Source organism: Lissotriton vulgaris, chromosome 9 (assembly GCF_964263255.1).
Source record: "Lissotriton vulgaris chromosome 9, aLisVul1.2, whole genome shotgun sequence".
NCBI lineage: Eukaryota > Metazoa > Chordata > Amphibia > Caudata > Salamandridae > Lissotriton > Lissotriton vulgaris.
The window spans coordinates 585,698,431-585,713,760 of NC_141697.1; the positions used below are offsets into that span (position 1 = coordinate 585,698,431).

A 15,330-nucleotide genomic window follows, 5' to 3' on the forward strand; every position below is an offset into this window, starting at 1 on the left:
CCTTACAACTGACACATTGTCTGAACCCAAAATTGTTTTTTCATATTTTGTCAGTCTGCTGCTTGTTAAATTTTGAGTTCTACTTCTGGTAAGGAGAATCTCAACTGAATGAGGTACATATACCTTTACAGGAAAACCCATAATGATACCCTCACTTTGTTCAAGACTTACACTTGTTGCGGCCACTGCTTTTAAGCAACCTGGCAAAGCTTTTGCAACAGGATCCAAAACAGCTGAAAAGTATGCAATTGGTTTTCTCAAGTTTCCATGCCTCTGAATAAGGACTGACAATGCACAACCTTCTCTTTCACTCCAGTAGAGTTCAAATTCCTTCTCATAATCTGGCATTCCCAGAGCTGGAGCTTCACATAAGCTCTTTTTTAACTGCTCAAAAGCTTCCAGCTCAATTTCTGACAATTTGATTGGATCTTTTATATCTGCCTTTGTTAATCTCTGAAGTGGTTTTGCAATGACTGAAAACCCACTAATCCATTGTCGACAGTAACCAACCATTCCTAAAAACATTCTCACCTGTCTCTGTGTTGTCGGTGGTTGTATTGCTCAAATCATTTTGATTCTCTCAACTGTCACTTTTCTGGTTCCCTTTGCAATTCTGTGACCAAGATATTTCACTTCTTGTTTACAAAACTGCAATTTTGCTGGTGAGACTTTATGTCCTTCATCTGCCAAACGATTTAACAGGGTAATGGTATCAGTAACACAATTTTCTCGTGTTTTGGCTGCCACAAGCAAATCGTCAATGTACTGTACCAATGTGGAATTACCAGGCAATACTAGATCTTCCAGGGATTTCTTTAATAATTGATTAAAGATAGATGGACTCTCAGTATACCCTTGAGGGACACGACACCATGCTAGAATCCTATTTTGGAACCTAAAAGCAAATATTTTCTGGCTATCTGGATGTAATGGAACTGTAAAGAAGGCATTACACAGGTCAATGACCGTGTACCATTCTGCATCATGTGGAATCTGGTAAAGAATTACTGCAGGATTTGGAACAATGGGACAGCAGGGAACAACTATCTGATTAATTTTTCTTAAATCTTGAACAATTCTGTATGTTCCATTCGGCTTTTTAATACCCATAATTGGTGAATTGCATGGACTGCTTTCAATTTCTTTTAACACTCCTTGACTTATGAATTTTTCAATCACAGGAATGACACCTTCAATTGTCTCTGCCTTCATTTTATATTGAGGAACATTTGGAAAATCAATTCCCTGTTTAACAGTGATTTTTACTGGATCAATATTTTTCATAAGACCCATATCATTTCCTGTTAGGTCCCAAATTGCTGGATTAACTGGCTCTTTGAGCTCTTCTGGCAAATCATTTTTATCAAATACAGGAAATATTGGTGTTTTTTCTTCTTCCACCATCATCATAGTCCATTTATAAAGCCCATCTTCTTCTGCTGTTTGCATTTCAATGCCTTCTGGTGAGCAATATATTCTGCAATTCATTTTGCATAATATATCACGACCCAACAGATTCACAGGACTGCTGTCACAAACTAGAAATCTGTGTTTGTCTTTGTAATTGCCTATCTCCACTTTTACTGGATCTGTCAAACTTGTTTTAATTTGCTGATTAGCTACACCTACAACTTGAATTGTTTCACCCGAGAGAGGAAGGTTTTCTATTTCTGCTGATCTAACAGTAGAACGGGTAGCACCTGTGTCCACAAGGAAAGTGATATCTTTATCATTTACTGTACCATTAACAAATGGACCAGACTGATCTACCTCAAGAGTGGGTCCAAGCACACACTCTTCCTCCTCTTTCAAGCACCGTCATGAGTAATCCTCTGATGAATCACTCACCTCTTTGTCACTTAACCAAAATTGAGAAGCATTTGTCATGTTAACTTTTGACACATTTTTAACCGAATTATTTCCACAGAAACCTGTTTCAGGAGAAAATCTCTGTGTGTTAGCACTACCAGGGAATGGTGCTTGAGGTAACTGACTCTGTTGAATTTGATTCTGCTGTACCTGATTTTGTTGCTGAAACTGGCTTTGCTGTGTCTGGTTCACTATCTGTCGCTGAAGCTGTCGCTGCTGACTTAACTCATTCAGTTGCTGTTGCTGTTGCTGCGGACTTAACTCACACTGCACCTGTGGATTCAATGAATTATTTTTTAAATTTCTGGACGGGTTTTTACACTCTCGCTTCCAGTGTCCAATTTCGCCGCAATTAAAACATGGGAGCTTTTGTTTTAGCTCTTCAACATTTACATTACATTTTGGCTTAGAATTATTAAAATTACCCTTGAACTTTCCCTGTTGCATAGAGCCTAACTGTTGTTGTTGTTGCTGCTCAGCTACCTTCACCTGTGCCCACATTGCCTTTTCCTTAAGACTCTTCTGCCTTGCATCTATCTCATCAGTGCAATATTTTGCTTTTCTCAGGATGTCATCAACTGATAATGATTGCCAACAAACAATTCCATTTCTAATCATGTCACCGATTTCAGGTCTCAGGCCATATACAAATCTGTATATAAAGTGGCTCATGTATTTTTCACTTAATTTTTCATAGCCACTGTACTGTTTAAAGACTAACAGTAACCTTTCATAAAATGAATGAACTGATTCTTTTGGTTCCTGATTTGTTCTGTCTATTTTAACCCAGTCCACTTCTTTTGGGGGAATTTTCCCTTTCAGCCAATAAATTACTTTTTTATAAAGATCCATGACATCTTTTGATGGGGCACCTGTAATTTTATCTCGGGCAGGTTCTTCTTTTGGCCAATCCACAGAAATCTTGCATTCTGTCCAAAGATCTGATGGAACAACAATGTCAAAGAATCCATCCAGATCAATCCACAGAACCTTTGACACCCTTATGAATCTGTCTACCTGTCGGTACCACTCCACTGGTTTCTCCCTTAAACGTAGAAAATCATTGGTAAACAGGAGAATATCCTGTCTGGACCAAGGAACATGCACATACCCTCCTCCAGCTATTTCTCTCATTGGAAATTCAGAAATTTCATCATTTCTTAGTCTTTTATCTTGTTCTTTCTTTGACCATTTTATCCTCCATTTACCTAATTCACCTAATTTTCTGAGAAAACATTAATTCTCTTATGTGAGTTATTCTTCCAGCAGCATTTAAATTATCAATGTCCCTCTCAGAGAAATCCACCCTGTAATGTTTCTGTAAATGTTTTTGTTTGCTCAAATCAATTTCTAACTCAGCAGCCATTTCTTCCAGTTGTTCATACCTGTTTTTAGTTTTCCACTGAATACTTTTGCAAATAAACAATAGTTCATCATCCTGATACAACTTCAAATTATCAGTACCAATTGTGCCAATGATTAATTCCTCCAGGTCAGCTTTTAATTTAGCTACATCAAGCTTTTTATAATCAGGAGCTTCAGGGGACATTCCATTTTGAGATAATTCTGTTCTGTTTAAACTTTTTTCTGACAAACCTGAGTCTGAATCTGCCACAGTTGGTGTTCGCGAACTTGACAAACTTCCATGTAGTGTTAAATTTGGCATCATAGATTTTTCTCTATGAATCTCTGAAAGTTCTGAATAAAATTTTTCAGCAACCTTTTGAATTTCAGCATTTAATGGAACTGTTAAGGCTGTTTGTCTATTATCTCCTTGGTCAAAAACTGGTACCACAGGACCAATAGTTACTGGTACTGTAACTGCTTCCATGCCTTTTGTCAATTGTTCAATTAAATCTTGCTTTGCTTTATTGTAACTAGAAATTTCTTGCTCAGCTGGTAATCTTTCCTGATTTCTTACAGAATTGTTTTCTTGATGAGCAACTCTGCTTCTTTTAGGTGTACTACAATTATTTACTGAGCCTACTCTTTCAGGTAATTTTAAAAATCTGGGAGAACCTTCCTCAACTTCTCTAGGAGGTGCACTTGGAGAAGCTTCTGTAGAAACTCTCGGGGTAGATTGAGAACCTGCTTGATAAGGTGGCGGTTTAGGTTTAGTGGCATAAATATCTTCTAAAACTGCATCATCTAATTCCTCATCAATTCTTCTTCCAGCTGTCTTTTGTTCTAAATCTTCATTAATCATTATTCTTATGGGATACAGACCATCATACATGTCTGCCTTTCTCCAGCGTCTCACTTTATCTTCATGTGTTTCTTTATTTACAACATATTTTGAATATTTAGGTGCTGAACACTTGCTTTCACGTTCAAGTTCCATCATCTCAACCTCCCACTCAACTAAGGCTTCAAATTGTGTAGGTCTTGGCTTTGGCACAAGATCCATCATCTTTCCTCTCAGATTTTGTAAAACTTTCATATTGAATGACCCATCTTCTGGCCAGGCTAGTACACCATCCTTTTCGGTATACTGCATCCAGTTATCAAACCAAATTACAGTATGATAACCATATTCACCTTCCATATAGGCTGCAGGTGTTTTGTACTTATGAAGTAATTTACCACCACGTGTCTCAATTTTCTTGTCAGGTTTAAAATAATTTTTCACCTTTTGAAACCATGTAGGCTTTTTTTTATAATCATCCCAATAACTCATGTTTGTATTTTAATGCTGTTTTATCAAAAGCTATCAATATTATGATTTTATTTGTAACTCTAAACAACTGTTTTTATCTAATATTGTATTAATTAAATAATTAATGTCCTTACTTTAATCACCTTTGCTGCTATTATCCTAATCAGGGTATCTGTTGCTGTATTATTTACTAATTAATAGTGGTAAACATCAAAAATAATTTTAAAATAAAAAAAATGAAGCTTTGGGCACTATTAGCGTGGAAAAATAATTTCTGGCAAATGTAAACAATGTGTTTGAGTGTTTTAACCAATCAGCGTGTGTTTATTATATTGCTCAGCCAACCAAAATGTCTGCCAGAGCCTTAACCAATCCGGTTGCGGCCCTTCTATGTCACTGGGTAGAGCCTCGCCCAATCACGAAGCCTCACTCAATAGCTCACAAGCCTTCCTTCACCAAGTCACAGCCTAACAACACTGACACTGAAATCTAAGCCTGCTTCTTAATTTTACAAATCCCCAAGCAGCAGGCACAAGTGTAGCGTGATACACAAAAAATAAACAACCTCGAGGCTCACGAAGCCTCAATCAATGAGATCGCGGCCCTTGTGTGACGCTACGCGTCAACAACCAATGGGTACGCGACCAACCTTTCCAGGATACACTGGGAGCCAATCAGGGATGTGCGTGTCACCAACCAATGGGTGCGCGACCCTGTTCTGTCACGTGGAACAAAGGGCGTCTCCCTCTACAACTACTGCAGCCAATTTCTTTCACACGCGTTCTTCTTTCAATGCGAAGCACGCAACACTAAGCGCAGCTCACGATGCTTCGCTCAAATCTTTAATTTAACAAACCGGAGCCTCACCAATGAAACGCGGCTCTCGTGATTTGCACAAAGCGCTTCACCCAATTAGAGCGCAGCACTGCCTCTGACGCGACGCGTCAGCACCTAATGAATGCGCGGTCTCGCTATGACGCGAAGGAGCGTTTAACCAATACCAGTGCGGCGCCTGACGCGCTGATAGCTCTTTCACTCGCTCCAGCCCCCCTCCTTCACAAAATGCTCGCGCGACACGGATTTCATCAAAAATAACACTAACTTGGCGGAAAACAATCTGCCAGCGTGTATAGGCAGGCGCGTTAGGAAGATAAGGGGCTCAAACTTATTTTGTCAAAAAAAAAAGAAGCACAAACAGCAAGAAGCTCGTGCCACCGATTCCGACACCAAACAACACCGCGTGTGAGCTAAGAATGGGTCGAGCCCACAAAACTACACTACTAATCAGATCACTATTTTCTAAAATAGCGCAATTTAAGAGAAAAGAATAAAATGAAAATACTCATAACAGTATTTAAATGTTGATCACGCTTCGACCAATGGGAGCGCTTGCTCTGACACTCCAGGGATTTAAACCAATCAGAGCGCGGCAGGCTCTGACGCATGCAGCAGCTGTGGCTGCAGGCTTTCTCCCCACACGCTTTACTCCTTAAACAGCCCCTCCCTTCAGAATTTTCGATCGGGGCACTTTTTAAAGGATTTTAATAGCACACAATGCTTCTAAATGCATTTAAATGGTGCAAAACACTTTACAATACCCTAAAATAGCGTATTCTTTACTATAAGGCTCAAAAAACGTTTCCAATCATTTTATAAAAACGCAATTAATAACAACATTAAAAACAAACCATTTGTCTGCTTCTCTAACAAAGAGATAGTTTTAAACATTCATTCAAGTATTCTCAGTGTGGAATAGACGACGCTATTCTCACAGAATAGTTTCAATTGCTAATAGAGTAATTCTTACCCTACCCTTCAGTTTTACAAACCATTCACACACTTTCAAACAAGAAAACCCTGCTCATACACACATGAATTCTTGGCAGGACTTGAACCAACCACAGAAAACGTCAGGCGTTGATAAGAAATAGACGACGCTATCTCACCCTTCACTCAAGCTTGAATAAATCCTACTACTCTCTTCACAGAAAGCTTTATAACAGGCTCACCAGGTCCCTCTGCTTAATGCTACAATTTCATAGGCAATCCTCACTATACATTTAACCATGCAATCTAAGGTCCCTAAACTTGTGTTGTACGTCCACAACACGTGATATATTCTATACCACAATTTTGAAACAGACAAATGCACTGTGTAACTCTTCTAGTCACACTACCTTCCCGGCAATTAACCAGGAATCTTTCACACTGCTGGAAAAATTCCCTAAGACTACATATAACAATCTGACATAATCAAAAAAAAAATTAACAGTTGTTAAACATCAATCCTATGTCTATACCAACATATATGTAACATGCATGTCAAAAACGACATATAACCATCCTCTGCTACCAAATTGTTGCAGCCCAGTAACTAAAATTCTTTATAAATGATGACACAATCCACTATCACACTTACCAATCAATACCAGGCCCATAAAACATAGAGAGTGAGGTGATTGGATCATTATGTTGTATGACTCTAAGCAATAAACTATCTACAATAAACAAGACCAGCTTGTCATTTTGAAAAGTTTATTTTTAAAATTCATAATTGAAAAATCTTTATTAACTCTCTTTATTAAAATCAAGCATTTAGTTTTATTAATTCAAGTCACATAATCATTGGCACAATGTAAGCTGTCAAGTTAGAATTGATCAAAATGATGAACTTAAAAAATCATAAACATTTTCTCTAAGTTAATTTTCTAACCTGAAAGAGAAACAAATAATGAACAGTTGAATGCTTACAATAATCCCAAGGCAATCCGACAGCGCTTCGCCCCTCTGGAAAAGACAGTCCCAAACCCTTCAAGAGAGCCAATTTTATATCATTTTTCGCTCTCAAAACTAACTAAATGTAATATTTTAGAAAAGTTCAGCACTATGATTGGATGATGGCTGTCAGGCCACCTCAGCTACCAGTCCAGAGAATATGCGCGTCACTATGCCATTGTCCATAGAGTGACATCAGCTTCCGAGGTTTTGCAACAAAAAGTTGCCAGTCTACTTCCACCTAAAGCTCGGCAGATTCATGCCTGTCACTTCCTCGGCCTTGAATAAGAACATTCAGAGCAGTCCATGGAAATAAGCTCCATTGTTAGAGCCTCTTTTTTTTTTATAAGTCAGAGCCACGAGAAGTAAGTTCAATAAACTCTTGCATGGAAAGATTCCAAAGTGTACGCTTGGCTCCAGCTTCTGCTCAGTTCAGGCCGACCAACTTTTCTCCAAAAGCAAAGACTAGGCCTCATCTCACTCTTGAGCTAATATTTAAACACAAAAATAGTGATTAATTCAAGTAAAGCAAACCCTTCTGTACTAATTATTAATTAACCCACTGATAAAAAGACATTTAGCAAAAGCAAACATTTAAAGCAGCACATAAAATATCCACCATTCTTCATGTAATCCAGCTTTATGTTTCTGAAAGAATAAAAAGATAATTAAATGATACACAGACAGACAAACACAACTAACTGCAATTAACGGTGTTGAAAAAAGTGGTGATCTTCCACTTTTTTACTTGTAACCCTGACGGAAGGAGACGCACTGCATTCTGCTATCGAGAAAACGATCTCGGGTCAATGCTGCACCGAAACGGGCACTTTGATCAACGCAATAGATATCCACATGAAGATACCGTATTGAAATAATCCCCTGGGAAGCGAAAAGACGCGAAAACGCTTCTGTCTCCGGTCTCCGGTTTTCGAATTGATTTGATTTTAAAAGAATGGTTTGTGGACTGCAAAATCACTAGCATCCCTAATTCTCAACACCGTTAATTGCAAAACGCAGGGAGCTGTTAGAATTGAGAAACGCCCTAAAAGACCGCGGCCCCTCGCAGATCCCGGGTTTTCATCACGCACCATTTGGTTTGGGACAACTGTGTTCACTAGAGAAGGAACGTACCCTCGTGAAAACGATTAAGTGGACCGCTCCTTTGCCGACGGTTAAAGAAATCGACCTTTGGTTACATTCTGTATTGAAGATTGTCAAGAAGGAAACGAAGGTAGAAGTGAGAAGTACGCAGTGAATACTGCTTTCTCAGATATCACATACCGCTCACATCTTATGTAGAGAAGGTGCCTCACTCCCTACATCATTTTTGTGCAGTCTTCCAAAAAAGGTTACAGTGGAAGGTCATTACCAATTTTCCCTTTGTAGAAAAAAGTGGCTGCATATTCTAAAGTCCTGATGAAGACAAAAGATTTGTCGAAACGCGTTGACACAGCCCAAGTCTAACAAAAAAAAAAAAAAAATTTTGGAGAAATAATTTTGAAATTAACTTTTAATTGTTTTCTTTTCTGTTTTGGTTTTAACAATGTATCATGGAATTGCCATTCATAATCAATGTATCAATTTCCTGACTATATACACCATATATACACAGTGATATTTACTAAACCCCCCTTTTTTATAATTTTTTTTTAAAGAAATCGAGATTAAAAATGTATTTTTGATATCATAACAGTCTATTGTATTACTTGTTTTTTACTATTTGTATATCTATTATATGTTGTTCATCAGATGTGTTGCGAATTAGCCAGTTCCTTGTAGCCAAAGTCTGCCTGGGTGTATACCTTTTCAAAAATACATTGGCGCTGGACCTTTCTAAAAGGGTGACGGAGCAAGTATGACCCTAATTCACAGATGCGTTGGAATGCAATGTGTGATCAATCAAGTCTTCTTTTTAGGTGCTCTAGCTTCAGCTGCCATATACGTACTACCTTACGCTTTTTTTTTCTGGCCTTTTGAAAAAAGAGTTTGAGTAGGTGTTTACAACCTTGCTGTGGGTCAGCTAGCCAAACTTCTGTTGGGTTGCAGGCATACCTTGGTAAGTGCTGTGGAGGTTGCAACAATTACTAAAATCAGGGCTTTTAGTGGGATGAATAAACTGGGGGGGTCTATCAAAGGGGCGTGGCCAGTGTAATTAGGGGCGTGGCTTTAAACACTTAACGCTAAAAATCTGTTTTTAACATAGTGTGCCGCCCGACTTGTATTTTTCTTTTTCTTTCATTGCATTAAGATATGTGATACAGCAAGTAACATCATACCTACAACAAGTAAGGACTATTGGCTTTGGCAATGGTTATTAGTTGCATAAGATAAATAAGCTGCAACTATGGCTTGTTACATATAATATTTAAAAAGCTTCCAATTAAAGCCCTCGTGACACTACCACAATATTGCTGATCTTGCGTTTCAGAAAGAGAAGGGAAATCCAGAAAGAAAATGAATCTTTAAAGGATTTCCCTTCCCCCACACAACGCTCACCTGGCATGACGTCTTGCCGTAACTTCTCTGCTAGTGAGAAATGAGCAGCACACATTGATGTGCTTGCTGTCTCGAAACGGGTCTCTCTCAGGTTGTTTTGCGCCCTGGCACTTTTTACCGGACTGCAGTGACAGCAAACTGCTGTCACTGCAGTGCGGAAAAGAACCAGACCGCCTGTGCCAGGGCTCAAAACAGAGCCCGATAGAGACCCGTTTCGAGGGCCTCTTAAAAAAACTGCCGGTGCTCAGACCCCTTGAGACCCGGCCCACTTAAAGCACTGACTAAAATCTAAATACTTCTGTTGGATGTCTTGGTTATAGCTAGCCAAGACCAATCAATTTTCTACTTCCTTGTAGGCAAGACTGGCTCTTCCTTGGTTGAGAAGAAGGCTGCCAAGGGTCTAAGTGAAGTGTCTCATTGTCTCAATGTAGTGCATAGGCAGATTGAGGCAATACTCTTATGCAGATCTTCTCCTTAACAACCCTCAAACACTTGAAGCATTAGATGGCACCGGCCTAGCCAATTTGTTTCCTGGTCAGGTTCTACAGGGCAGGCAGTGGTACTGGAGTCACTGGTTCCAAACTTCTTTGACTGCCAACTGTATCTAACAGTCAGCTCTAGTACTGTGCACTCTCTGTTGGTAGTCCCTTAAAATGGGCCTACAACCATTTAACCATCATTAGATGCTGCTCTTCTTTATGTCATAGTGTGCTCCCGGGGTGAAGGTTGCATTATATAGGCCCAGAATTTTTTGTTAGTAGCCCCCGGGTTACCAAACACCAAAGGCTCTAGAGTCATGTTCCACCTCGCGCTTCTCTCTCCACTCTACACTTCCTGCCCTTTTTTTAACCACATTTTTATTCGTTTTCTAGTACAATATACCCTACATTGTACTAGAAAACGAATACAATTGTCAATTTAAATAAACGTGAAAAAATACTAGCTGTAGAGTCATCTTTTGCTTGTGGCAAAAATAAATGTGGATAAATACAGAAGAAATGCCCAAAAAATAAATATGGATAAATCCAGACGGAAATGGCAAAAAAATAAATACCATAAAACCGGGAGCCCTAATTATAATCCACGCGACTGCTGTCGTGATTTATCTTTACGTAACACAGCCACAAGCCTTTTACTTTGTCATCAGTATATAAAAGAAGAAATGCAGTGTGTATTAATAGGCCAAGTGAGGTAGACATTTTGTTAAAATAAAAGGGGGATATAGGCGGCATTAATGATTCTCAAATGCGATATAGATAGGGTCGCTAAACAAAGAAATTCAAGGAGTCAACAAAGATTCAGCTCATACCTTTGAACAGAGAGCCGCCGGTCGCTTCACCGGGAGAGCAGACACTGGTGGCTGCAGTAGCCGGCATTACTTCAGACCAGCGTCCGGTGTGTTCCGATGGAGCATGGTCATATGATTGGCCACCTGCAATGCGAGCACGTGATGCAGGACGGATAGGAAATGTGGTCGTCAGCCATCTTGTAGATGCACTCTCATTCATCAGTTGTTTTCTTTCAAGCAGCCCAGACTGCATCCGTTTGAGTTTCAGAAGCCTTCTAGTGTGCAAAAATAGGGAAAGGAGATTTTGTAAAATTAAAAAACATGTTTCTATGAAGTGCTATAGCACGTTATGTATTTACATGCCAGTAGCTCTCAGTTTCACAAATGCAAGACCGGTTACATTACAAATACTTATGAATGATATATTCACAATATAGAATCAAGTCACATGTTTACCAACCCAAGCAATATATGCAGACAGAAGTGTTCTCCTACCACTCACTGTTCTGGGCACAGCTGGACTTAATCACAAGGAAAGGACTGATTTAGCAATTGGCAAGAAAACAAATCCATGTGCTTGGCCCTGCCCTAGCAGCCTTTCAAAGATACTGCCTTGTTGGGAAATCCTCCCTTTTCTGTAACCACATTGAGACCTGCTGGTTTTCTTGGTATATGTGGTCTAATTGTATCACAATTTCTAATATTTGCTTTGAATCAGAGCCGAAGCCCCACAAGTTACTTTTCTATCCACAACAGCATGTTTTAGGCGCTCCCAATGAGGTAAAATCTCTGTAAAGCACAGGGTAACTAGGTTTGAGCTGCATTAAATAGTAAAAATAAAGCAAAACTACAACAGGAAGGGAATATATCAGATTATGTAGTATGTGCTTCTGCAATAGTTGTGCAGCTTGGCATTCGTTATAAATTAACACGTGATGCATGCTTTCTTTAACAACCTGCTTTGGTTTGATAATGATAACAACGTAAGCCATTGTGTTAGCACAAGTTGTCAATGAGAAGTAGCACGTTATAACCATCTCATAACTTTTGACATTACAAGTTACAAGTAGGCGAATATCTGTCATGTTTATGAAGTACGAGCAGTACCACAAAGTAACTGTATACACGTGTTGCTACATAAATGCCTGGCATGGATCGGCACTGTACACGTAGGTATAGGTAACAGGGTCAAAAAGAGGAAATTATAAAAATAAAAAAATAACATTAACTCAGTCTGATACTGATAAATTGCAAGTAAATAACCCCACAGATTCCTCGGCAATACGAAGGACGCAGCCACCCCTGCACAGTCAGCTGGTTACGTGGAAAGGTTGTGAGGACGAGTGTCCAGAAGTGGAGTGTGAAAGCATAATAGCATTCACTATTAAGATAAGGGAGTTGATGTGCTGCCCCGTGTCAAGTAATTCCTATCAGCAGGTGGAGTGCAGTACAACTCTAGTCTAGAAGCTTCGTCCGTACACACAACACTACTGTTCCTTAATCAGATAAGATTCACATTTGTCAAGGAGGTCTAATGTCATCCTGATTGTCACTTGCAAGGGTCAGCACAATACCCTCCCATTGCCTCCTAACAGGATATTTTCTAAGACCTCTTGATTCTTCCCTATTCTATTTAGGGCTATGCTCTCTGCGTCAGCCCATTTATGGATTTATTTATTTATTTATTTATTATGAAGCTTATAGAGCGCGCGGCTACCTCCAGCGGGGGTGTCCCGGCGCTAAGACTACATGTTTATCACAGAGAGGGTTGCCTAGTTCATGTCCATCCGAAAGAGGAGCAAGGGCTGCAGGGGACCTTGCTAGTTAGTGTTTGGAAAACAGCCAAGTTTTCAGTTTGAGACGGAAGACTTGCTCAGATTCGATGAACCTAAGGTCTAAAGGTAGGCTATTCCAGAGCTTGGCGGCTGTAACGGTGAAAGTTCTGCCGCCACTTCGCGTGAGCCTGAATCTGGGGACGATCAGCAAGCGTAGACTGTTAGATCTCAGATGCCTTACTGAGGAAGATATCTTAAGCCTTTTGCTCAGATAGCCTGGGCCAGTGCCATTGATTGCCCGGAAGGCAAGGATCAGAACTTTGAAGTCAATGCGACAGGCTATGGGGAGCCAATGTAGCTCATCTCGGTACGCTCTGACCGAGTTGCAGGAAGGGATATTACCAATGAGTCTTGCTGCCGCGTTCTGGATAATTTGAAGTGGGTCAATGAGATATTGGGGGGCGCCGGCATATAGGCTATTGGCATAATCAAGGTGTGCCGTAATGAGTGCCTGGACCACCGTTTTACGGGAGGTCTGAGGAAGATAGGGAAAGATCTTCCTGATCATACGCAATTTATTAAAACAAGCCGCCGCAACTTTATTGACCTGGGTTTTCCCGGACAAGGTGTTGTCAAATATGAAGCCAAGGTTGCAGGCAGATTGCACTGGTATGGGTGGTGGATTGAGGACGGTGGGCCACCATAAAGTTGCAGGGGGAGTAGATTTCTGGCTAAAAAAGAGAACCTCAGTTTTATCAGTGTTGAGGGCAAGATGATTGGCAGCCATCCATGTGCAGATGTTGCCAAGGCAGTTTCGAAAGTTGGAGAAAGAGGGAGTCTGAATGGTCTCTAAATGAAAAAACAAGCTGGGTATCATCAGCGTAAGAGACCACTCTGACTCCCCAAGACAACTACCCCGGCAAGAGGGGCCAGATAAACATTAAACAATAAAGGGCTCAAGGCTGAGCCCTGAGGCACACCGCACAGGAGGGGTTTGTCTTCGGATTGAAATGGGTGTAGCAGTACCCTTTGGGTCCGTCTGGACAGAAAGGATTTGATCCATGCAAGGACTGTGCCATCAATCCCCAGCTGTTGTAGTCGAGCTGTAAGAATGACATGGGATACCGTGTCAAATGCAGCGGATAGGTCGAGGAGGACCAACATGGCCTCCTCGCCCCTATCCACTGATTCCCTGATTGTCTCGGAGACTTCCAGCAGCGCAGTCTCGGTGCTGTAACCGGTTCGAAAACCGGATTGAGAGACGTGAAGCAGTTTGTTTGTTTCTAAATACTGGGCCAGTTGTTTCTGAACCACTTTCTCCAACACCTTGGCAGGTTTAGGTAGGAGCGAAATGGGTCGATAGCTGCAGAATTGAGTGGGGTCAGCATCGGGTTTCTTCAGGATGGGAAGTAACCTGGCCTGTTTCCAAACTGAGGGAAATTGACCGTGGGTCAGGGAGGAATTCCAGATGGAGAGGAGGGAATTGATTAGGACAGGGGCAAGATTGCCCATCACTTTAGCAGGGACTGGGTCTAAAGGTGAGCCAGACTTGACTTTATGAAGCAGTGATAGGGCTGAGTCAAAAGTAAGTTCACTAAAGGAATTAAAGGAGCAGTGTGAGGGGTGTGGAACATCTGAAGGTGGGTTGGGAGAGACAGAGACAAAGGAGGAGGCAAGTTTGATGATTTTGTCCTGAAAAAAGTCAGAGAGTCCGTTGCATAGGTCTTGGGTAGGAATGGATCGACCTCAATATATGAGAGAGAGTGAGAGAGAGTTTTTCAGAGACTTAAGACTTGGCTGACAGAAGGGTGAGACCTATACGCTTGGACCCTGCTCTGTTGCCCATGGGCATTAACATTTATAAAGACCGCACTGTAGGCTGAAAAGATTGTGAAATTCAGTGGCAGTTGAGGAAACTTAACAAACCTCCCGACAGGAGGCAGCCATGTAGCAGCAATCCCAGACATCGGTCTTATCCCTTACAAAGAAGCATGACAAAGAAGCATGACATCTAGGGCAGTCACACGTTGTGTTCGGAAATATATTAAGGAGTGCCGGAGGGGTCAAGCATGCTCTGTACATTATGTAAAGCTGAACATTCTTAGAGCGCATTGTACATTATATTGTGTGAGGCTTAGCTAGGATCTTGCTCCACTCCGCACTAAGACTTACTTAGGTTTGCCTCCCAGCCTTCCTTAAACCCTAACAGGGGGTCCCCTACATGAGACTGAATAGCATTCCTTAGCCAACCTATTAACTTTTTCAAAATTCCCATATTGCAGTGTGTCAGTATTATGGCATGTGTCCGAGGTTCTGTGTGTATTATTAGCCATTTAGGGGGTCATTACGATGGAGGATTTTCCGCATCCTCCGGGCCGGCGGAAGCCACCGCCGGCCCGGAGGATGCGGAAAATCCTCTGCGGACCCACCAGGACCCACCGCCACATTAGGATGGCTGTTGGGTCATG

The 15,330-nt window shown here is 40.8% G+C and overlaps 1 protein-coding gene across 6 annotated transcripts in view; it reads right to left on the bottom strand.

Annotated features, from left to right (window-relative positions):
- LOC147691885 (uncharacterized) overlaps positions 1–15,330 on the bottom strand; it is a 125,343-nt gene continuing 110,013 nt past the window's right edge. For all 6 annotated transcript variants that reach the window (XM_086938155.1, XM_086938157.1, XM_086938158.1 and 3 more), the window contains 2 exons: positions 11,109–11,362; positions 1–7,788 (listed from right to left, as the gene is read on the bottom strand). In XM_086938155.1, the coding sequence (XP_086794281.1) occupies positions 3,083–4,546 (1,464 nt within the window). In that variant the 5' untranslated portion in view covers positions 4,547–7,788; positions 11,109–11,362 and the 3' untranslated portion in view covers positions 1–3,082. The remainder of the gene's footprint in view (positions 7,789–11,108; positions 11,363–15,330) is intronic.